The sequence below is a fragment of the Apus apus genome, chromosome Z (genome assembly GCF_020740795.1).
Source record: "Apus apus isolate bApuApu2 chromosome Z, bApuApu2.pri.cur, whole genome shotgun sequence".
Classification (NCBI taxonomy): domain Eukaryota; kingdom Metazoa; phylum Chordata; class Aves; order Apodiformes; family Apodidae; genus Apus; species Apus apus.
The window spans coordinates 13,559,214-13,583,288 of record NC_067312.1 but is presented as its reverse complement, the minus strand read 5'-3'; the positions used below and the strand labels follow the sequence as shown (position 1 = coordinate 13,583,288).

The 24,075-nt window shown below is 37.1% G+C and overlaps 1 protein-coding gene across 1 annotated transcript in view; it reads left to right on the top strand.

Moving 5' to 3' along the window:
* CPLANE1 (ciliogenesis and planar polarity effector complex subunit 1) overlaps window positions 1-24,075 on the top strand; it is a 61,688-nt gene that overhangs the window by 16,579 nt on the left and 21,034 nt on the right. Inside the window, exons 16-34 of the mRNA XM_051642659.1 lie at window positions 1,905-2,133; window positions 2,319-2,503; window positions 5,366-5,583; window positions 5,889-6,053; window positions 7,118-7,256; window positions 7,639-7,748; window positions 9,210-9,371; window positions 9,529-9,637; window positions 10,010-10,316; window positions 10,671-11,601; window positions 12,722-12,882; window positions 13,782-13,915; window positions 14,372-14,454; window positions 15,684-15,766; window positions 17,204-17,272; window positions 18,685-18,877; window positions 19,427-19,684; window positions 21,601-22,344; window positions 23,711-23,874. Of these exons, the coding sequence (XP_051498619.1) occupies window positions 1,905-2,133; window positions 2,319-2,503; window positions 5,366-5,583; window positions 5,889-6,053; window positions 7,118-7,256; window positions 7,639-7,748; window positions 9,210-9,371; window positions 9,529-9,637; window positions 10,010-10,316; window positions 10,671-11,601; window positions 12,722-12,882; window positions 13,782-13,915; window positions 14,372-14,454; window positions 15,684-15,766; window positions 17,204-17,272; window positions 18,685-18,877; window positions 19,427-19,684; window positions 21,601-22,344; window positions 23,711-23,874 (4,444 nt within the window). The remainder of the gene's footprint in view (window positions 1-1,904; window positions 2,134-2,318; window positions 2,504-5,365; window positions 5,584-5,888; window positions 6,054-7,117; window positions 7,257-7,638; window positions 7,749-9,209; window positions 9,372-9,528; window positions 9,638-10,009; window positions 10,317-10,670; window positions 11,602-12,721; window positions 12,883-13,781; window positions 13,916-14,371; window positions 14,455-15,683; window positions 15,767-17,203; window positions 17,273-18,684; window positions 18,878-19,426; window positions 19,685-21,600; window positions 22,345-23,710; window positions 23,875-24,075) is intronic.

Genomic DNA, 24,075 nt, shown 5'->3' with positions numbered 1-24,075 from the left:
ACTCAAGATGATCTGCTCCATAGTGTTCTCTGACACCAAGGTCAGACTAATAGGCCTGGAGTTCCCTGGGTTGTCCTTCCAGCCCTTCTTGTAAATATTTGCCAGTCTCCAGTCAACAGAAGTCTCCCTGGTTACCCATGACTGCTGACATATGATATAAGTCAGTTTGGTGAGCACTTTGCCCGCTCCCTCAATACCTTTGGGTACTTGTAGTCCTGAGATGCCTGCCCTGTCTTTTCAAAGGCTATAAACTTTTTTTTTTCCTGAGTTCCAGCCGAAAGCTCTCTGTTCAGCTCTTCCTTGCTGGCTTGTCTTTCAGCATACAGGGACCACCTGTTCCTGCACCTTAAAAATTCCCTTTTTTAAGAAAGTCTAGCCTTCCTGGACTCCCTTGTCCTTCTGGACTGCTTACCAATACATTGATTTTTTTTTTTCCTCACGGTTTTTAAATTTATTTTTCTCAAGTTTTTTGGTTAGTGATCTAAATCTGATACTCAGGTAAAAGGGAGCTGTGTTTATTCACCTAAATTAAGCAACATTAGAATTTCATGGTTCTTACACTACTTATGCTTCAAGATGTGACTGACTGACTTTGATCCTCCCAAATGTGAGATTAAAAACATTGATTAAGAATTAGTTGAATTGTTGAATCTGTGATACCATGTGACCCAAACTGAAAAGACAGAGGAGAGCACTTTTTACTTATTTGACAGTCAGGAAGCCAAAGTGCTTCAGACACTGTATCATCAGAACAAGCAAGAGTGTCCAGTTGGTTTGTTACTGAACCCAAGTACTTGTTAGTTTAAGTTCTGATTTTCAGCATTTTTTTCTGAGAATTAGTAGTTATCATAATGGGTGTTTTATCTATTTTCTGCAAGGATTCTGTTTAGAGATTTCCCTTGTTAGGAACTTTTTTTTCAGAATTTTTTAAAGTGATTTAATGTCCACGGGACTTAAAAGCTACTTGGAAGTATTGTAAGTAGTGTACTAGTGCACTTATGTTATATTGCGAGGTATTTTCTACTATATTAACTTATTTTAATTGATTAATTTTTCTGCAGTGTATTTGCATATATTGACTATTTTTCATGTTTCTGTACTACAGCATGAACTGGTACATATTTTTTCCTGGTATTGTGGATGTTCTATTTGGACAACTTCCCACATAAAACCTACAAAATAAGATCTTGATTTTAATACTTGAATTAGTCAGAGATCCATGTACATGGTGAGACAATCTTGAAAAAACAGCATTGCGCAGGCTGGATTAGTGTGAACATTTCTCCAAGTAATGCCATTGTCTCAACAGTAAAAAGATATTGCAAGATAAACAAATAACTCCTTAAAGTTAATGTTGATCACCATGTCTCCAGGAAAACCAGGAAGTAAATCCTTGGTAAACAAATCTAAACCTCAAGAAACAAGGAGATAGTAAATTTGTCTTCAGTTTGTCTTCATGCACTCTTAAAAGAATGTACTGCTGTTACTTTAAAATGCATTGTAGCTTTCTGTCTTCTGCCATGAGCAACACAGTGAGTGCAAACACTAGGAAGTGTCAGAATTCCCATTGTTCTCAGATGTACCCTCTCGGATATCCTAAGCATGTGTAGCATACTTTGAAATATTCCATTGATGTGATTGAAAATAAGAATAATCCACAAACTTTGCATATGCACACATATTCTGCTTTTTTAAGAAGAAAAGTAGCCTACTCTGACCCTCACTTTTGTACCACAGGACGAGCTGCCTGCTGCAGTTAAACCCCGTGGTGTGCCTCTAATAAAGTGAGAAGCAGTTGTGTGCTGAAATGAATCCAAAAGCGATGTGAACAAATGAATTCTTGATTATTCATCTGATAGCATGTAGATTTATGTGAACTTTAAAATGTGTTATTTTTGTCACAGACCGATCTCCTCGTATCATTCCGCTGCAACACTCTTTGGTTACCAGAGCTGTCAGGGACCAGAACCTTTCGTCTGTGTGGACAGCTGAATATGCTCTTGATTTGTTCTTTATTGGTGGACTCATTCCAGAGGCTGTGTGGTTAACACACAGACTTGGGGACTGGAAACTGGCTGTTTCTATTGGTGTGACCTACCAGCTGTATTGTCAGAAGTCTGGTGACTTCTCAAGGTGAAACTGAGCTCGGAATAAGTATGCTGTATTTTTAAATTAATGTTATTTGCATGAAGCTTACTGTAACAAGGCATATCTTTTGCCTCAAAAATAAGTATTGTCAGACTCCTAGCAGATGTAGGACCTAACACGTTAACATTAGTTATTTTGTCTTAGATATTAATTTAACAGAGATGCATTAGAATATCTATGGATTTTACTTCATTAATAACAGTTTCATGTTATATTTTCAGATTGAAAAACACAGAGTGTTTACTGCCTCTAAGCTTATCACCAATGCAGACTTTTCAGGAAAAGTTAAAATTTTTGTTAGGGCACCCAGTTACTTCTGAACCATCAGGCTGTATTAAATACAAGCAGTTCACAGGTATGTACAATTTTAAATAATTGTGTTTATTTTCGTGTTAGTTCACTTGCATGATCTGTAATACACTGTCTTAAACAGAAACAATTGCGTCCAGTGTGTGCTTTACTGTTACAATATATTCAAATACTTCATAGGGGTTTGGGTTTTTGCTTAGATCATTCTAAAAACAGACCATGTTATCAATCTTGTCTTTATATCAGCCAAAACCTTGTTTGGCTATATTTGGTATTAAGTTGTTTGGAAAAACCCCTGAAACAAATGCATATGTAATAACAGTATGGAAAATCATTATACTTACAGTTTGTTACGTAGAATCATGGAGTGGTTAAGGTTGGAAAGGACCTTAAAGGTCAGGTTCCGACCTGCCTGCTATGACCAGAGACACCTCACACTAGACCAGACTGCACAAAGCCTCATCCAACCTGGCCTTGAACACCTCCAGGGAAGGGGCTTCCACAACTTCCCTAGGCAACCTGTTACAGTGCCTTCCTACCCTTACGGTGAAGAATTTCTTCCAGATGTCTAACCTAAATCTACCCTCTTTTCAGTTTAAAAACATTACCCCATGTCCTATCACTGCCCTCTCTGGTGAAAAGCCCCTTCCTGGCTTTCTTGTAGGCAAGACATGATGGTGCTTAATTTGTGCCTTTGCTTTCTCTTCAAGGGGATGTGGGTGGTAACTCGTGGCCTGACAGCTCCATGCCCCCAAGTCCAACAGCCAGCAAGACCAAGAATGTATCCCCAGTGGGCACATACCCAAACCCACCTACACAACACCTATATACAGCTGGCCACAGGGGCCAACAGGCACAGACGTGCTCGACATCCAGCCAACACCAACAATCCCATCCAATTTCCATCTCTTGCTGGTCAGGATTAAGTTCTTCATATATTTACCTATGTGTACAGTGTGGATCCCTCCAGTAGCTGGGCTTATACCTTGTAGTTGAGTTTCCCAAGTTGCTATTGCCTGCATATCTGAGCACCCAAAGCCCCCACCCCACTCTATTTTCTGGTACACACCCAGTCACCTTCCCCTCATGCACACACACTGTCTGCGCTCCCCCACAGTAGCTGGCCTTACATGTACGGTCTGTCTGATAGCCAGCTGAGCTGGGGTCCTCAGTCTTTCCATGTCCCTCACCCTTGGAGACACCCACACCTGTGCACACACCATCTTTTTGGTAGTTAGTCATGACTCCCTTCATCCATCCAATATCCCAGTCCCCTTGTCTTGCCCTTCGGAACGTGCAGACACACAAGCTGTTCACCAGTCGCTCCAGTCACTGTCAGCTCCTGTGGTCTCACTCTTGCAAGAGTGAGCTGTACACACCCATAACTCCCAGGTCACTTTATTATCTCATCATTTAGTCTGACTTGGTACCTGTTAGCAGTCATACATTCTTATACGTAGCCTCACTAGCTCCAGTTGCTGGCACTGTGGATACATGGGCGCTCTGACCTGTGGTCCCACTCCTGTTGCTGGCACTTGATTTGACTTAACTCCAGTCTCTGCAGTTGCTGGCATCCCAGGCACACAGACTTTCTGACCCGTGGTCCTGCTGCAGTTGCTGGAACTTGGAAGTCCAGTACACAGACACACTGGATACAGAGTCCCTCACCCAGTAAAACAGACATGTGGCCCAACAGAGGGGAGGCTGCCACAACTCTATGACATACCTTTGATTTCTTTATTTAAGATCCCTTAAGCCTTACACAGTACCAAAAAAGCTCTTCTCCTGCGTGCAATATATGTCCTATCCTTCCTGACAGTAACCCCTCTCAGGTCAAAAGGTATTGAAGAGAGCTGATCTTGGTGGGTTTTGTACCTGGACACTGGAGCTAATGGCTCTCTGGGGAAGAGCCTGGATAGGCCGTCCATTGCTCTGAGTACCTAGTTTGCTGTTGTGGACCTGTGGGCTTGTGGAGTTGAGCCTTTCATGGGGTGATTTTTCTGCTGTGAATAGATGGATCTAGGAAGAATTCAGGTTCCTTCACTTGCTGTTGTCTCTGTGCTTTTTTGTGTGTGCATATACAAGCTTTTAATCACATAACCTAACTTAATACCTTACTGCTGAAATTCCCTCAGTTAGCTAGATCAACCTTTCCTTGCTTACATTTTACAGAAAATTTACTGGCATATTCTCTATTCCTGAACTTCTCAAGTCCCTGTCAGAAGGTGAATGTGAATTAATCTTTATCTAAATCATATCCCAGACACTGTGTAAATTCTTACTTTTTACTTATCCTTTCCAAGGATTTTATGTCAAACACACACACACACATATATGACAATATATATATATAAGAGTCTGTAAGTATGATAGGTAGTACAAAGATTTAGCAGCAAATAGTTCAAGACAAACAGCAGGAGTATAAATGAAAATTGAGCAGTATAATACTATGAATTTCAGGAGCCAATGAATGATGTATGTTAAAGGTCTTGATACTTTTAGGAGAAAAGGAGAAAATATAACAGTATGTAAGAGAGACAAATACATATATATCCCTTGATCACTAATGAAAGAGTTGTTGTAGTTAGTAGTAGTAGTAGTAGTATACCTGGTGTGTGCCTGCTTAGAATAATTAGCCAGAATTTTATGCCAAGCAAATGCATGGCTGAAATTTTCTGTTCTCTATCTAGAAGAACAGTATCTTCCCCCTTAGTGTAGCAAAACCTGAAATTAATAATGAAATACTATTTTCCAGTGTGAGAGATCTCATCTTTAAGCAAGTAGATGCAATATATGTGTTGTAGGTTAATGCAAATTTTGCATTAACATAGCCTCATATTTTCAGAACAAAGGCCATGTATGAGTTGAGTCAACTAATTTATCGATTTATGTGATTAATATTTTATAGATCCCATTGAAGAGGAAGATGCAGATGTTCTTTATAATTCAATACAGGAGCTACTGAAAGCAGCTGTTATGGCAGATGCAGATATTCTGTCAGAGACGTTTCAACTTTTGATGGATTCTGCCAAGGATATTAGCAGAAAGCTGTATGGTTTAGTTCCAGATGGGCTTTATCTTCCAGCACCACCATTGTACTGTCCTCAGCCAGCTTCTCTCAGTGAAGTAAGCATGCAAGATAGATGTTTCTTGGGTCTTTGCTTGTGTGTATATATGAAATAATCAGGATCTTTAGTTTGGTTCCTTTCAGCTCCTTTTTTCTGTTTTTTTCCCTGTGCATGCATTTACTTTATTAGCACCAAAGTGAAAAGAAAGCAGGTGTGCCTCTGTGTTTTTTCCATAAAGGGTCTATGCTCTAAAAGAGTAAGGAAAATATTCTTAGGAGAAGCAATGTTTAAGTCAGATTCCTTAATCTATATATTCTTTCTAATTTGGGGGCTTTTTTTTGTCTCTGAATTTGCATTTTTCAGGAAGACTGCAATGACGTTCTTCTAAAAATCGAGAGAGAAAGTCGTCAGAAAGTGTCAGGAGTTCTTCAGCGAATTATCTTGCTTTTCCGGGCTGCTCATTGTTCCTGCCCTGCAGCACAGTGGTATATTGCACAACTGAAGTACACAAGAAAAGTTATGCAAAAGGTAAGCATTTAACTTGGGTTTTTTTGTAACTTGATTCTCAGTCATAAATTTTACTGACAAGGTTGCAGTTGCATTGCAGAAGCATTCATGCACTTTGATGTAATTTTTTACATGTCATTTTCTGGTTTTACACTCCATGTTCAGTTCTTTTAGGAAATGAGAACTTAAAGATACAGGGTATATACTCCGTAAAGAATCTCCTTCTTCATGTCTTTTTGTACCCACTTGCTAATGTACAAACACTTTTCTTTCTCCCTGTGAAAGAAGCAAGCTGATTTAAACTGAGAGTTAAGGCTGTTAACTGAAAGTGTGTTCCAGATCACTTAGGGTGGAACATATAGCATGAGCATGTGATACTCTGTACAGGTAAAGTGGTCATCTCAGTTCACAAAGCAGGGGAATTTTAAGAGCTCATTCTGCTCATATATTTTGTTTGCACAGAACGAGGCTCAGAATATATTGAATGCAAATAAATGCAGGCTTTTCATAGGTCCTTGATACTTAGCTACTTGAAGAAGCTTAACTTGCTACAGAAAGGGGTGTATGTGACTGTCTTCTGTCAGCCTCCCTGCAAGCATTCATGCAGTGATCCAGATCAGGGACTGCTTTCACTGACAAGTATTTCCTTCTGTTTGCTCATTGCATAGTTTTGCACTTAATGCTGTTGCAGAGGGTGATCATAAGTGCCAGCTGAAACAGGAGGGAAAACTAGTCTGCAGTGGTTAACAATAGCCTAGGCTTTGTTGGATTAAACTGGTGTCTTAATTGTGTTCTTAGTTCTTCTTAAACTTTGTTACTCTTGTATTTTATCATAATAATGAGTATTATGAGTACTATGCAAACAAAAGCATTTTTTGTGCCCTAGCTCGTACTAAAATTACTCCTTTAAAGGAATTTTCAGAATACTGATTTGAAAAAAATGGAAAGTAAACTTTCGGGAATTGTGCTGGTCTTGGGTATTTTTCTAATAACAGAGAGGCTGTACATTTAATAGAAATGCTTGGAAAGCTTTAACTGATTTTTCTTTCCATTTTTACTTATTTACTTATTTTTACTGTCCACAGATTCGAATGAAAGGATCTCTTCCTTCGCTGAGTCCATTTCCAGAGACTTTGCTCCGTTACTCCAATTTCCACACCGTTTTCCATACATCTTCATCTTCTGGAAACCATCAGTTTGATGATATGACCTGTAAAATTTTAGGTCTGTGTACAATAAAATAGAGCTAGAAAACTGAACACAACTGAGAAGTCATGAGTGCAAAGAAACTCTTATTAGTTGAAACAGTGTACTGTGATCTATGCAGAAACACATTCTCTTGGCAGCTTTTATGTTAGTTATCAAAACTCTTAATCTGAAAACTTTCTGTTCTGAGCTGTGTGTTCTGCAGATCTGACATGTCAAAGAACATGAACACTAAGTGAGACTGCAGAGCTCTAGCTGCAGGGCACTCAAGAATGAGTATTTATTTTCTTTTAACTTCTGTTAGGAATTAACATTATTTTATCTCCGAGCTAAAAATCTCCAGCTGTTCAATTGCATTTATTTGAATAGAATCTCACCATATTCCATGTTTGTGTCATAGGTTGGTTCAGAGAGCTGTGTGCATTGTGTTGGATGTTCCATGTTCGTGAAAGGTTATCTGACAACTGTCGGCGGTACCAAACTGCAAGGGAAAACATTAACAATCATGAGGTAATTATACTACTAATGCAGTAAAGGTACATTTTAACTGCATGAAGCTGTAAGAAGAATTCTAAAGGTTGAGCTTCTGCTTGGTATTTAACTCAGATAATTGAAGAGATGCTGCCAGAAGGGTAATTGTTTCTTTTTTTCTTGTCTGCCTAATTATTTACTTTTTTCCATTAAATTAAGAGATTTTTACTGTTTCCTGACCAATATATATTTAACGCACTAAAAAAAAGTTTCTGATTTCATTACATATACATGATTTTCACATAGAATAACAAAAAGTATTACAATTTAATCAAGTTTTCTCTACTTAAACCTTCAGCAATTGTTCTCAGAGATCAAAAAAGAATAAAGTAACTACTAGCATGATATTTGTCTTTAACAGTGCAGATATTTATTTTTGTCTGATGTATTCCAGCAACAGAGCCGTCCTTAGCAAAGGTTGCTTCCTTTTCAAAACAAGGCCAAGGTTTCTCTCCACCAGAAGAATCAAGTCTCAAATAGTGGAATATTCTGTTTTTCCTGTGCATTACAGTGACAAATGACAGCCATAAAGATGATTAAGGGAGTGGAACTTTTTACATATGAGGAAAGGCTGAGGGAGCTGGGTCTCTGTAGCTTGGAGGAGACTGAGGGGTGACCTCATTAATGTTTATAAATACATAAAGGACAAGTGTCAGGAGGACAAAGCCAGGATCTTCTCAGTGATGTGCAATGATAGGACAAGGGGCAACACGTGCAAGCTGAAGCATAGGAGGTTCCACATAAACATGAGGAAAACCTTTTTCCCTGTGAGGGTGGCAGAGGACTGGAACAGGCTGCCCAGGGAGGTTGTGGCATCTCCTTCTCTGGAGGTTTTCAAAATCCACCTGGATGTGTTTCTGTGTGAGCTACTCTAGGGGATCCTGCTCTGGCAGGGGGGTTGGACTAGATGATCTCCAAGATCCCTTCCAACCCCTAAGATTCTGTGATACTGTGATTCTGTGGTGAGAGAGAAACCACAGACTGTTTCAAAATAAACTGTTCCATCTTAAAAGCCTCTGGGCTGGCTCAGATATTTTACTGTCAAGGAACAGTTTATGATCACCTTAAGTCACAGTAAAATTATTTACTTTACCTGCTATTTCAGTATATTTAGTCAAGTTACAACTAGTTTAGACAAATCCTCAAGTTTTCTTTAAACTACCATTAAACGGACTCTTCAGCAGGCTATTAATGGAATTATTTTCTAAACTGGTTTAAAAAAAAAGCTTATTTATTATTATTTTTTATACAAGTTGTGGTCCATTACAACCTTGATCTGGCTCCTAAAATGATATGCTTCTTTATTTGGCAGTTCAGTTAGATATTTTTATTTTTTTGTTGTCTCAGGAAGAGTCATTGCAATTTGCAATGCATGAAACATTTTGATGAACTGTATTGTTCATATAAATTCATTTTTCTACAGTAAGGTCTTTTTTTTAGGATCTGATGAAGAATGAGTATGATGCCTCCACTGTTGAGCATTGTCTGAATGCAGTGGAGTGGGCTTGTCGAATGCTTCCTTTCTGCAGATTCATGAATGTTGAAGAATTAGTTCAAGATATAATTTTGAGTTTGCTTGGAGAATTGCCACCAGTGAAAAAGGTAAAAGACATTAAAGCTAGAACAAAAGTAAGAGCAATTATCACAAATATTTCTTCTTAAAAAAGCTGCTGGTTAGACATCTCAGTGGTGTTAGTTCTGTTGGAAAATATACCTTACTTCTGTGTTAGCTACTTGAAAATTACTTTATTTTGTGTAGGTGGCAGAGATTTTCGTAAAAGCATTTCCTAATCCTGAAGATATAAGAGTTGCGCTGAGAGATAAATACCATGCACTTCAGCAGCGACTCAGACACAGTTTTGTCAGAGGTAATGTGCGTCTTTTTTCAGCAACACTAAACGAACTTTCTTTTTTACCCTACATAACAAATTAACTTGTGACAGTGCCTTCCTTCATGCCCTGTGCAAAATAATGACTACAGTTTTCAGTTAGACGAATCTGAGAGAGTTTTGTAGCAAATTCTCTCTTTTCTTTCTGGTATGTCTATACCACTAGTATAACATCATTACTTCCACGTTGATGATGTTTTTTCACTTTATCACAATTTCTGTCTGTATTTCTAAACGCCATTATTTATGATGATTCAAAGTTAATTCATGTCTCAATTTCAGAGACGATTGAAAACTGGAAAAATGGAGAAGTTTTTATTTAAAATCTCCTGGTTTTCTTTCTTTCACTAGGTCCTGAAAGTGAAGAAATGATGTCTGTTGTTATAGAGGCTATGGAAAAAGTGAGAACGAGCTCATTAAGACGTGTAATAAGGAACATAGGCCCTATAGAAATTAATATTTGGGAGCCAACGGAAGAAGGAGCTGCAGATGATGAGGAACACTGTTATGACAGATTCTCATTAGGCACTAGTCTAAGCAGAAGCACACTTACTGATCTTGGAAATCCTCAGGTATATAGTGATGCTGACACAGCAGATACACTTTCTGATGCTTTGTTTGCTGAAGAAACGAGAGCTCAAACACCATCACTCCAAAGGTATGAAAAAAAAATGCAACAGAGAGTGTTCTGTTGAAATAAAAATATAAAAAGTTGTCTCTTACTATTTTAAGTAATCATTTCACCAAACAAGGTAATTGTCACTTGAAGTTATTATCAGCGATGACCACATTCATATATGATAATGCTGAGTTGTTGTCATTGTAAAGACTATGGATTTTGCATTTGATTAATTTGCCACCTTTATATTAAGGTAAATCTCAATTTGTTAATTTTATGTTTTCAATAACTGAGGAAGAAAAGGAACTTAAGTGGCATTTGTTTATTTTTTCATTTAATTTTTCTTAAAATGGATTTTGGCATTAACAGTACTTAACGTTTCTTGTCTTACAGGGATAATGAACATCAGAGACAAGAAAAAATAGGGAATGAAAATACCACGTGTATGACAAAAGCTTTTATCTGGAAAACAAAACATAAAGACAAAGTATATGGAAAAGACATGCATAATCAATGTAATTTGCCTTTAGTTGGTGCATGGGAATTTGAACGAGATGATGATGAATACGTTGTTTTTTTAGAACTCTTTTTGAGTTATGTTCTTGAGAGAGATCTGATAAAGTACAGTGACCTTGGAGTTCCATTTCTTACTAGCTTTTCTGAACTTCTTAGGGAACATGAATTAAACTCTCTCTTTTTTGATGTCCATACAACACTAAAACGTCGACAAGCCAAAACTAGAAGCCAGAGTGTCTTTAGAGCAGGGTCTTGCTATACTGTAACCCTGGCATCTTCTGATCCTGAAGCAAAGTCTGGCTTTAATGAAAACCAAAATAGTCTGAAAAATCCAACTATTGCACAGACAACAGAACCCTCTCTGCGTAATGAAAAGGACTTAATGAAAGGACTTAATGAAGGATTATTTGGTTTAAAGCACAGATCAATTTACAGAGCTCAGAGTGACAGTCAAGGAGTCACTGTTGCACCAGCAAGCCAGACCTTTCCTATCCATATTTTCTTTAGCCTGCAAACTGAGGCAACTTGTAAATACATTTACAAAACTGTTGATCCAGTTGATACTGTACCAGGAGAAGAACTGGCTATAGAATTGATGGATAAGTTGAACAATATTGCAAAATTGCTTGAGTGGATGATCAGATGGTCTGATCAGAGGCTGCTCTGTCATTCCAATAAACAAGATTCCTTAGAAGAGATTCTCCCAATGATACATGTGAAAACGTCAGCAGCTGCTGTCCTTACTTCTTTGTGGCTACTAGAGCAGTTTTACGGAGATGGAGCTGAAGCAAAGAGCATAAAATATAAGGTAAGAAAGAGGATGTGAGAGAAAGTGTCAATGAAACATAGTTCTGTTCTCGGTAAAACCTGTAATATTGATCAATAGACTTTCCTTTAGGGGCTGCTGAAACATTCCAGGACAACTGAAATTCTGTCTGTAGGAAGACTTTGCTTTAAGATTGAAGTTGTCTTTGGAAGTCCACTTCAAAATCTAACTCATTTATCTAAATACCACATTATTTGAGCAAATTCCTACAAGTTCAACCTTTCTTTCTAGCTTAAGACATCATCTTTGAGGAAACCTAGTATTGTAGATAAGAGTCTGGAAAAACAAGACAAAGAATAAAGAAAGAGTTTGTCTGGGGAGACTTGAATTTAGACTCATTTGTGATTGAGGACAGTGCAGATGCAGTTTGACTGGAGTATTTAAACTAGTTAAAGATTGGTGAAAAGTGAGTTTTTAATTTTTACTTTTATCTTGTGCTGTTACACAGTTTTGGAGAATATGTGTTATTATTAAAGAAGAGAGTTGGCAGAATAACCTGATGAGTATTGCTTTATTTTATATTTATGGACAACTGAATCACTTACCCTCTATAATTAAGTCTACATGAAAGGCTTTGAGGGAGCGGGTTTTGAGGTTTTTTTGTGATTTTTCTCCCAGATTGAAATAGATTTTGATTTTGGTTTGTATTTTGTTTTTTGAGAAGTGCCACCTGTATTTTATTTACAATTTACTGCCAAAACTTCGTGTGTGCCTCTGACTACATTATTATATGTAGCTTTTTGCCTCAAACACTGTCTTCAGTGATTAGAGTTTTGCAGTGCAGTTGATGAAGAGCAAATCTTACTGTATACGTTTGTACAGAGGGTATTTAATTGTCACATGGCATCTGTGACAGCCAGGCTGACAAAATCTCTCTTGCATTTCCTTCAGATAATTCAGAGACCATTCTTTCACTAAATGCAAAAAGGAGCAAAACACATGTTCTACTGGCAACTGTAAATCCAGGAATTCTCATCTCAATAATAGAGAAAAGGATATGAAGTTAAGAAAACCACATACTAGGTCAAATAATTCTGGATTTTTTTAAGTATCAGCTGTCTTTTTTTAACTAGGGAATTTTCATTATCATTATTATTAATAGAGTCTGGATAATCAGTATCTGAAAGAATCTGCATCTGTATCAGAAGCCGAGTCTAGGACAGAGAAAGAAAGTAGTACAGATGAAGGCTCTTCCATACTGGTCAGTCCTCTGCCTGATGTCCAGAGTGTACAACCCTCTGATCTTTGTGAAGTTGGTTTTGGGTAATGTTGGTTGTTTTTTTTTTTAATGTATGAATTCTATTTGTTCATAATTCCTTAACAATGCAGCATGTCACTATGATAGTTCAGTTGTTACTACATGTTATATGCATGTTTAATTTTGAGTTCAAAGTCAAGCTCATGCATACTGTTTACAGCTGCATGAAGCAGATTAAATATTCATCAGCAGACAAACCTGTAAGTAGAAAGCAATGTAGCTGTTGCATAAGAAGTGAATTGTACGTGGTTGTTTATTAATTTAGAAATACGGAAATGGAAATCTAGATTTCAAATAACTTGCACTCTCTTTAGTGTGATTTTCTTGGTGTTGAGATGAGAGTAAACAACTTTAGTGTATTTTAGCTGTGACCAAATGTGTACATGTTGGAAAAATGCACTGTAAAGGCAGTAAGTTTTTTGTTTGTTGATATCTTAGGCAGTTCTGAAGATGTAGATTCCTTAACCTGAAGTTCTTTGTGACTTTTCATCTTCTGCTGCATGAAACGAAAGATCTTTGGTATCGGTATTCTGAAAAAATTGTGTCTTCTCCAATTTTTTTTTTTTTTTTTCAATTAAAGGAAGTTTCTGTGAGAGAGATTAATGTAATCTTAACCAGATTATTTTGAAGTTTATGCGTTCCATTTTTATTAGATCATGTGTTTTTTACATTTTTCTGGAAGCAGCCCATCTGAAAAACTACACCATTAATGTCACCAAAATACTTGTACCAATCTTGGTTTAAGTTAAATTCAGAGAGAAAATGTATTTGAACATTAATTATATCACGGCAGTGTTTATGTGACAGTTATGCACTGTCTTGCAATCTGAGAGAACAGCATACTTAAAATAAGTCAGATATGTATATTCTGTTGTTAATTACCTTTTGCACTTCCAATTACCAGAATGTCTACTAAGTCAAAATATTATAATAAGAAGGAAATTAATAATGGGAGTTATTCTGTACCTCACATGACTGAAGATCTTAATGAAGTGAGACCATTTGTTCAGGAGGAGTTAGATGTAACATCAGAAAGAGGTTTGTTTTTATGGTATATCCTTTCACTATGTTCTGACATATAAAACATCAGGAGTTTTGGCTGAATAAGATTATATGCCCTACTGTTTATTTAATAAAAAAATTGAAATAAGTTTTCACTATTCTTTTCAAATTAGTATTATATCTTCTTTGTGTTATAACACAATTCTTGTTATAGTTCTTGTAACTTATTTTTGCTATAGAGATAGGATAATGCATATTAACCTAAATAATTCTCTTACTTTCATTCCAAACATATTCATGCAACTATGTCAAATATGATTTGAAAATTCTAAGTGCTGAGTATGGGTAGGTCAAGTTTGCCATGAGACATCTCACAACACAGTTCTCCTCACTAGGGAAAATTGTACTAACCTGACCAGCTGACAGGAATTACATAACAGTGCTGTAGGTCTTGTCATTTTTTTATTTAGAGTAATCCTGCTTATTTTGTAGAGTTCTTTGAGGAGCCATTTGAAACTCCAAAGAGCACCAGTAGCTCTATCAAGATCAAACCTTTGGAGCATCAAAGAGGAAAGGCAAGTTACTGTCTTGCACAGAAGCATTAAGTTATTCTGAATACTCTTTTGGAAATATCCTGCATTCCTCAATATACTTAAGAAATTGAAGGCTTGTAGCATTTAAGATTGGTGGATTTTTTCCTGCTTAAATTAGTAATAAAAGTCACATAATTAAACAGTAGTAAAATGAGATTTGCTGTAAGTACTTCTGAAAATGGATTCATTTTTTGTAGAACTGAATGTGTACGCCTATATATAAAGTATAATATTATGTGTAGTATTAAATCTATATAATGTATAACACTACATACAAATATCTAAGATTATTTATGCACACATAGAAAATAATGTAAATAAAAAAACTATAGATAGTCTTCTGCTTAATGGTGTAGATTTTCATGTCTGTTTTGTTAGAAAACTGTATTAACAACTTTTTACTTTCTTTAAAAATGTGTAATGTCTCAGGAGTAGTCACAGGTGATTAAGTAAAGACACTAATACTTGTTAGCATGCTTTCTTGTTTTTAAATTAAAAATACAAAGATGTTTATTTTACTTCTGTCTGAAAACTCAGTCTGGATCCGTAAATGAGCCTTGCTTTTTCATGCATCATCTTTGGTCATCAGTCTGCTTTCTTTAAAATTGGCTAAGGGCTAGGGGTGTCCTATACAAGGACAGGAGTTGGACTTGGTGATCCTGGTGGGTCCTTTCCAACTCAGCATATTGTATGATTCTGTTATGCTTAAATGTGAGTTGCAGTGCCATCGGTTTGCATGCCGGTAGTGCTCTAGATTTAGTTCTCTTCATGGGATTAGAAACACTAAATATATTGTGGTCTTCAATTCTACAATGCATTTTACTATAGTCATTCTGTACCCTGTGTAAAGTCCTGTATTTGTGTCGATTTCTTAGTTTGTAGGTAGATTGTGTATAACAGGGTTGTTTCCACATTTTCATTTTTACCTAGGGAGTGGGAGACTAGCAGAGTGTATTCCCAGGGTGATCTAAGGATATGAATTTGAAAATAATGATTTGGAAAGATGTGCAGATAATTCATGAGGATATCTCCTTATTTTTGATCTATAGCTGTCCTCCAAATAAGTGTGTAATTTTTATTATTTTTCAGTCAGATTTTTTCAAGTGACTAATCAAAAGTATAATTTCCTTAGGGCTATTAATGTAATACTTCATGAATCAGAAGGAAGTTACAAACATTTACAAGTTCAGATGCATGTTTGTATTTTCCAGGAGCTTTCTGTTTCAGACATAGATAGTGCCCAGGAAGATCAAAAGGCTGAAAAAACAAAAGAAGGGAACGCTCAGCAGAATGTGTGAGAGACTTTTTTGGTTGTTTTAATTTCTTTTTTAACTTTGCTTACTAATCTAAAGTAGTTATGCTAATTATGGTATCCAGTGAAGTCTCAATGGATTCTTGCTGTTGTTTATAGCAACAACCCATGGTTGGAAACAGATTGTTCTGTTATCTTCTATTTCACATGTACAGGCATTTCACAGATAGGACATGCTGGATGGATGAGTAGTTATTTAGTAATAATCAAATAAAAGAGTTATGTGTTATGGGAAGGTGTATTTTATATCTAGTAAAAGGATAGAGAGTAACTGGAAAAGCTTCCAGGTACACAGTTGCTTCTCCAGACCTGAAATAGGAGCACCATCTTCAGACTAAATCCAGTGGCTGATTATTCTATGAAATTTTAAAAGTTAGTTACGCAGTATGTAAGAAGTAGAAGTTGGTGTCTAGGAAGCAGAAGATGAGATAAAAATGGATATGAGCAATGAGCTTGTTAGCTTCTGAAAGAGGGAGGTATTTTACAGAAGTTAAAGGACTTCCTTCATTATGATCCTTATAAAATTTCATGGTTTAAAATAGCTCTAGTTATATAAAATACATAGTATATAAAATTATAGGAACAGTCCATAAATGTACTTATCCCATCATCTGTTTGAATAGTTTACTGCTGAGTTTTATTTCATTAAAGTTCTTAAAGGGAAGAAATTCTATATTCTGTAAACAAAGGGTTTATTGTATTTTTCAGGAGGAATCTTGGTCCCTTGAGATTTTTTTCAGTTGTTTTAATGACAGAAAAATATAATTCTGTTTTTTATTTCACTTAGCTTTTTTCTTGATTCCACCAAATTTGTAGTAATCCTCTGATGTACTGTCTGAATGTCTTAATATTTAGAAAATCTTATAAATTGTGATGTCATATGAATAAGTATCTCTATGTATATATAATGTTTGTGGAAAACATAAATGGTTGATTTTTAGAAGGACTTTGAATTGTCTACTATGTGAAACTGATACATTTTTACTTGGAAAGAAACAAAAATACTGCACATAAAATGGCCTTCAAGGATTTCTTATGGTACTGGCTTTTCTTTTTTCGGAATGCATATTGTAACGATTCTAAGAGTATTTGATTTTCTCTTCTCTAATCAACTCAGATCAGCTTCTTTTCTGCCTGCACTTCATGTTGAATAGCCAGAACCTTTTCAGTGCTTTTGTTTGAGTCAGTTTCTGATTGCTAGGGAGACAAATAATGAATGCCAATATTTGCCAACTCAAATTGCAATGTAGATCAGTATAGCTGTGATCAGGTGGTTTTCAGGTATTTTATTACATACAAATTAAAATGCTTTTCCTGGAGCTTTTATACACACAAACACACATGTAGATGTATATAAAATTAAAATAAACTGCATAACAAATTATTGTGATGTTTACTGATTTTTTTGATCCTTTACAGTGTGACTGAGGTTGCTACTGGCACCAGTTCTCACTCAGTCTCTGTAGAACAAGATGCAAAAGTTCCCAGGTAAGATTAACCTATAATGTTTTATATAATTAAAAAATGGACTGTCTTTATAAAATTCTTGGTTTGAAGTAACATGATGTGTAGATTTTATTACAAAAATTTGCAGGTGTTATATACTGTACCTGCAAACTGTAGTACTAAAGTAGCCTTTATCCAGAATATCACATTAATCAATTCAGAGCTTATTTAATTTAAAGCAACCAGATTTCAAGAGAAATTGTACTTTTGCATCATTATAATTTTATAAATATTACTATAGATGATATATTACATAAGACACCTAAGCAATAATATTATAAACTTACATTAATATTTTTATAAAATCAGTAATATATATATGCATCCTGTAGCAACTGCTAGATTCACATGAATATACACATGAATAATACTTCTGTAAACAGGGAGAATGTTGGAATTGGGAAAAGGGGACAGGAGTCACTTTCAGGCTTTTGCTGCCAGAACAGCCTGTGGAGTTTTTCAGTTTACAGGAAGATCAGTACTATGCATTGAGAAAAAACAAAACAATTTCTCAGACTTCTAGGGTGTGGGGCTGTGCTTACACTGTCTAATTTTCTTCCAGAATATTTCCTGTGCGACTTTGCACATACTACATATCCAAAACCTCTTCAGTATTACACATTAGCCATTGCTTTATGCTTCTGTTCTTCACATGCTTGGACACCATCCTGTTGAGTTGTGAAATACCCTCCAAAGGTTGCCTTTATTCATAGCAATCTCAGCATTTTTCTTAAATAGAGAGATGTATTTTGGGTCGGTTTCTATTGATGCAAGTAAAGTCCTTCCAGTTCCTCTATAACTTAGTGTAAGCCCTAAGCCTCTCTTCTTCATTTAAGGACTTCATAATAGTCTTAAGCATACTAAAAGATCTAAATACCTCTGTGAAAAAAATGATATATTTTATAATCTGGTACATATTATTTTAGTTGTTTTCTGATCTGAAATTTTGTTGTTGATTTTTAATTCCAAATATATAAAGGTACATTTAATTATTTAAATGAATCTGCCATCTCTCTTACTTCAGCTAATAATCTCCTTCTCCTTTTCTATCACCTGTATGGTTTTGTGACTAACCAGGCCTTCTTTCTCTCAAATAATTTAATGCCTTTATCTCTAGTGAAGATAAGATTTCAGATACCTTTGTGAACAAAAACTCAGAACTTAGACTCTTTACTCTGTTTTTCATTCCATATATTAGGGGAGTATCAGAATAAAGATGTCATACGTACTCTACAATGAAGATTGCAATGTTAATTCTTAAATTGTTCCTATTAAGTAATTATGCCTTAGAAAAATGAAGATATCTTTAAAATTCTCTGGATTGATGTAAGAAGATGTCATATAGGTGTTCTGAACTATGAATTTTTTAATAGCTTTGTGCTTTTCTTCTTAAGTAATAGAGAGATTTCTCTAAGTGATGGTCAGTCTTCTCAGACTGTTGTGTCATCAGTGTCAAGTGTTTTCTCCACTACGTCCATTTGTACAAAGAAGCAAGATGTCAAGGAAGAGTTCCCTGCAGAAGAGAAACTAAACACATCAGAAACTGTCAGGCAGATGCTCCAAGATGAAATGTTCAAGTTAGTTCAGGTGAGAGTGTCTCGTTATTGAAAATAGAGTTCACAGTACAAACTGTGCTACGTAAAACTCTGGAGATAATTGCTTCTTTTATTATCCTTATTTCCTGATCCACTTAAACTACTGTGAAAACTTACTTTAGACTTAACTCTTGCTTTTGACTTCAGAAAATTAGTAATGCAATAACAGAAGTCTGAGTATGTTTTACTTCACGTAACTCAACGTCCTCTAATAGTATAGATTAGGAAAAAGCTGTAATAACGGTAGCTAAGCTAGGATTTAATTTTTGCTATTACATTGAGACAATTTTTTGTGGCCTTAAATTTACTCAGGCTTCACAAAAAATTGAAGTAATTTGTCTGTCTTTAACAAAACTGGCAAATCCCTTGCGGGTATTTGATGTATCTTAAAAGAAAGTCCAGTACAACAATCATACAAATGAATCATTATTGAAACTCTAGGATGTTATTTTGTCACTTACATTCAGAAGATAAGCCTAGAGGTAGCATTTTTGCTAATGCTTTTGTTAAAGTTGTTAAGTTTGTGTGTTTGTGTATCCAGCTACAGCAGATCAACTTTATGAGTTTAATGCAAATAGTGCAGTCATCCTTTGGCAACTTGACAAATGCGCAACAAATTTTGCAACACAATCAGTCTGTTCCCCTGGAAGGAGGTCAGCCTGCACACGCTACTGAAGATAGTGGCTCTCTGAAAACACAGCTGCCCCCTCAAGAAGATAAAGGAAGACCTGATCTACAGAGCTCTGATCTTCAACCAAAGAACAGTGTAAGAGAGGAAAGCAGCAATGGCCATATAAAAGTAGGTATATCAAAGCATGGTTTATGAAAATTGTTCCATATATCTGAATGTTACCTGTCCTATTAATGCAGAAAATGCTTTTGTAGTGATTGCTGTAGACAAAAATTATTTATACCAATTTTGTGTGTATTTAGGGTATAGTTGCTGTTTCAAGGTACCTGTAAACTTACAGCCTTTGAAAGAAGAAGCAGGCAACTCTGGGAACTATGAAGATGTCATTAGGCTGTGTAGGGAGAAAATTAGAAGAGCCAAAGTCCAACTAGAACAGAATCTGGCTACTGCCATAAAAGACATTAAAGCAATTTCTACAAATACATTAACAACCAAAGGAGGGCTAAGGAGACTCTCCGTCTTTTACTGAATGCTGGGGGGAAACCCAGATGACCTGGAAGATGAGGATGAGGAGCAGAATGAAGCCTACATAATTCAAGGGGAAATAGTTGGATACCTGCTACACCACTTAGACACACACAGGTCTATAAAGCTAGATGGGATCCATCCAGAGGTACTGAGGGAGCTGGCAAAGTGCTCACCAAGCCACTTTCCATCATCTGTCAGTAGTCCTGGGTAACCAGGGAGGTCCCAGTTGACCAGAGGTTAGCAAACATGACAGCCATTTACAAGAAGGGCTGGAAGGACAACCCGGGGAACTCCAGGCCTATCAGTCTGACCTTGGTGTCAGAGAACATTATGGAGCAGATCATCTTGAGTGCCATCAGGTGGCAAAATAGAAGACAACCAGGTGATCAGACCCAGACAGCATGGGTTTATGAAAGGCACATTCTGCTATGAGAAGGTAATGTGCTTAATGGATGAGGGAAAGGCTGTGGATGTTATCTACCTAGACATTAGTGAAGCCTTTTGACTTGGTTTTCCACAGCATTCTCCTGGATGTATGCTTTGCTGGGTAAAACACTGACTGGATGGTGGCTGGTCACAAGCGGTGTTCACCAGGGCTGAGTGTTGGAGCCAATTCTGTTTAATATCTTTGTCAATTATCTGTTCTAGAGCATTGGGTGTATCCTCAGTAAGTTTGCAGATGACTCCATGTTGGGTGGTAGTGTAGTTCTCCTCAGGGGTAGGAAGGCTCTACAGACGGACCTGGACAGTCTGGATTTATGAGCCAAGGCCAATTGTATGAGGTTCCACAAGAACAAGTATTGGGTCCTGTTCACAGGAACCCCAGGCAATGCTACAGACTTGGGGAAGAGTGACTGGAAGGCTGCCCAGAGGAAAAGGACCAGCTGAATATGAGCCAGCACGTGCCCAGGTAACCAAGAAGGCCAACAGCAGCTTGTATTAGGAATGGTGTGGCCAGCAGGACTAGGGCAGTGATTGTTCTCCTGTACATGGCATTGGGGAGGCTGCACCTCAAACACTGTGTTTGGCTTTGGGCCCCTCACTACAAGAAGGACACTGAGGTGCTGGAGTTTGTGCAGAGCAGCACAGTGAAGCTTGTGAAGAGTCTGAAGTTTGTCTTACGAGGAGTGTCTAGGGGATCTGGGGTTGTTTATCCTGAAGAAGAGGAACCTGAGGGGACACTGCATCGCTCTCTACAGCTACCTGAAAGGAGGTTGAAGCAAGGTGGGGGCTGGTCTCTTTTGCCTGGTTGCAAGCAATAGGACAAGATCAAATAGCCTCAAGTTGTTCCAGAGGAGGTTCAGATTGGATACTGGGGAGAAAATTCTTTACTGCAAGGGTTGTCAGGCACTGGAACAGGCTGCCCGGGGAATGGTTGTGTCACCATCCCTGGGAATATTTAAAAGAGATGTAGATGGGATGCTTTGAGCCATAGGTTAGTGTGGTGAACTTGGCAGTGTTAGGTTAATGTTTGGACTTGATGATCTTAAAGGTGGTTTCCAACCAAAACAATTCTGTGTTTCTAAATGCTGTGTTTTGTCCTTTTTTTGATTTAGAATCATCTGGATGTTAACGTTTCTTTAAGCAGATTAGAAAGCCAAAGCAAAGAAACAGGATTTATGCCTCCATTTCAAGACTTATCTTCTTCAGCAGTCACAAAACCGCTTCATCTCCTAGCTTCTTCCTCAGATGTCCAGAAAACACCAAAGCTTATCCCTATAGAAAAAAACATGAAGTACTCAAATGGGTTTCCTTTGCTTAAGCTTGAATCAGGTCATCATTTCAAACCAGCATTTTTACATCCAATACAAATGTCATCGGCTTTTGCTAGACCAGTACCACGAGTTGCCTGGAGTTCATCAGATTCCTTATGGAACCATCAGTCATCAGATATACCAAGAAAGAGTAAATCAAAAGAAGATTTGAACATGCGTAGATATGACCCTAAAATCCCAAGGCAAATGCCCAAGAAAGAGGCAAGATGGGCAGACAAAGTGCACAAGGGACCTCCCAAACACCTGAATCTAGACCAGTACAAAGGACAGCAAGAAGTTTCACCTCAACAGCAGTCCTCTGCAAATATGAATATGGACAAAGCACTGATCACTCACAATCTGGCTGGTATTCCACTTTTGCACTTGCAACTTGACCCACTACGTAGGGTTCCACCAGTTGTAAGGCAGCCAATCACTGCTACTTTAATACCTGTTAAACCTGATACAAAGGAGACTTACTGCAGAGAAACAGTACGGCACACAGGAATATCACTACTCCATGCTAATTTATCTCCAAAAAAGAAGGTACATGATTTTAATATATTTTTCTAAGTTATAGGTTTTTCTCACTTGTGTGATTTCTTATTAATTAAAAATAAGTTAATGTTTCCAGACTATGGAATTTGGAAGTGTTGAGCACAGCTATCCAAAGGGATCGGGAACTAATGTACCTTCTTACTGACATGTCAAAATGAGGCAGGCTGCAAGCTCAGATATGTTTTTAAGCATGCTAGGTTGATTCCACATGCTGTACTTCATCACCATTCAATAAATTTCTTACATTTATTACTAAGGAGCTACCTAAATACTGGATAATATTTATATTGTAAAAAATAATCAAGTTTCGACAGAAATTTAATTATGGTTATTTGCAGTAATGCAAAGAATGCACTAATAAAACTGCTTGTTTAAGGACACAGATGGAATCTTGAAATGTTTCATAAGAAAACCTTATCATCTGGGTGAGAAGAATGTTTTTCTGATACATTCTCAGGTGATTACATATGCTAGTTGAAAAAAAGTGTTTTTCCTTGAAAGGTGCTTTTTCAATCCTCGGCTACATTGCACAGTTGCTACCTTCATCTTGAACTAGATACATTAAAAATGCAAATATTAATGAAATAAATTCTGTGGAGAAAATCAATATATTTTATTTTACTTTCAGGAAATAGTTTACACATATACACATCAGGCAAGAGGGTAGTCTGCTGTTATTAATACTAGGTTTTCACTTTCTCTACAAATTACTACTGAGATCCAAACTGGATCACCTTTTTTCATGGAATGGGTTTTAGTTAGAAGGGGCCTTTAAAGGACAACTCCCCTGCTATAAGCAGGTACATTTCCTACTACATCAGGTAGCTCAGAGCCCAGTGCCACCTGAACTCGTGTTTGCAGGAATGGGCCTCGTCTCTGGGCAACCAGTTAGTATTTCACCAACCTTATTGTAAAAAATTTCTTCCTTATATCTAGTCTAAATTTACCCTCTTTTAGTTTAAAACCATTACTCCTTGTCCTGTCACAACAGGCCCTACTAAAACATCTGTCCCCCTCTTTCTTATAAGCCCCCTCTTAAGTATTGAAAGACCACTATCAGGTCTCCCTGGAGCCTTCTGTTCTCCAGGATGAACAACCCCAACTCTCTCAGCCTGTTTTCATAGCAGAGATGCTCTAGCCCTCTCCAGCCCTCTCATCCTTTTTGTGGCTTTACAGACCGACTCCAACTGGTGCAGTTCTTTCTTGTGCTGAGGACTGCAGAGCTGGACAGAGTACTCCAGGTGGGGTCTCATCAGGCAGATTAGGATTTGGATTTCTTCTAAACTGATGGGTTGGCCCTCTTTTCTGTGTCATTGTTTAATTTTTGCTTCTTTGTCTCTCTAAACACTTTCAGGCACCAAAACTCATTCCAGTTCGAGACCTCATTGCATTTGAACGTCACCAACATCATACTGTGCCCAGTAGTTCCTGTGGGCAAGACCCACCTGAACCTATCCAGTTACTAAAAACTGATGTTGAGCCATTTGAACTAAGAAATGTGGACAATAACAGAAAAAGGCAAGCCAAAGTTCTCTTGGAGGAGAATAAAATAGCAAATATTAATAAAGATACAGCAGAAGTGTAGCATTAGGGCATGAAAGGGTTATTGCTGTTAACAGGCTGATGAGAATAATATTCAAGGGGAAGCGTTTTTCGTATCAGTATCTGTGTTTTATGTCTTATTGTCATCTGGCTTGTTTTTATGTGGTGTTTATGACA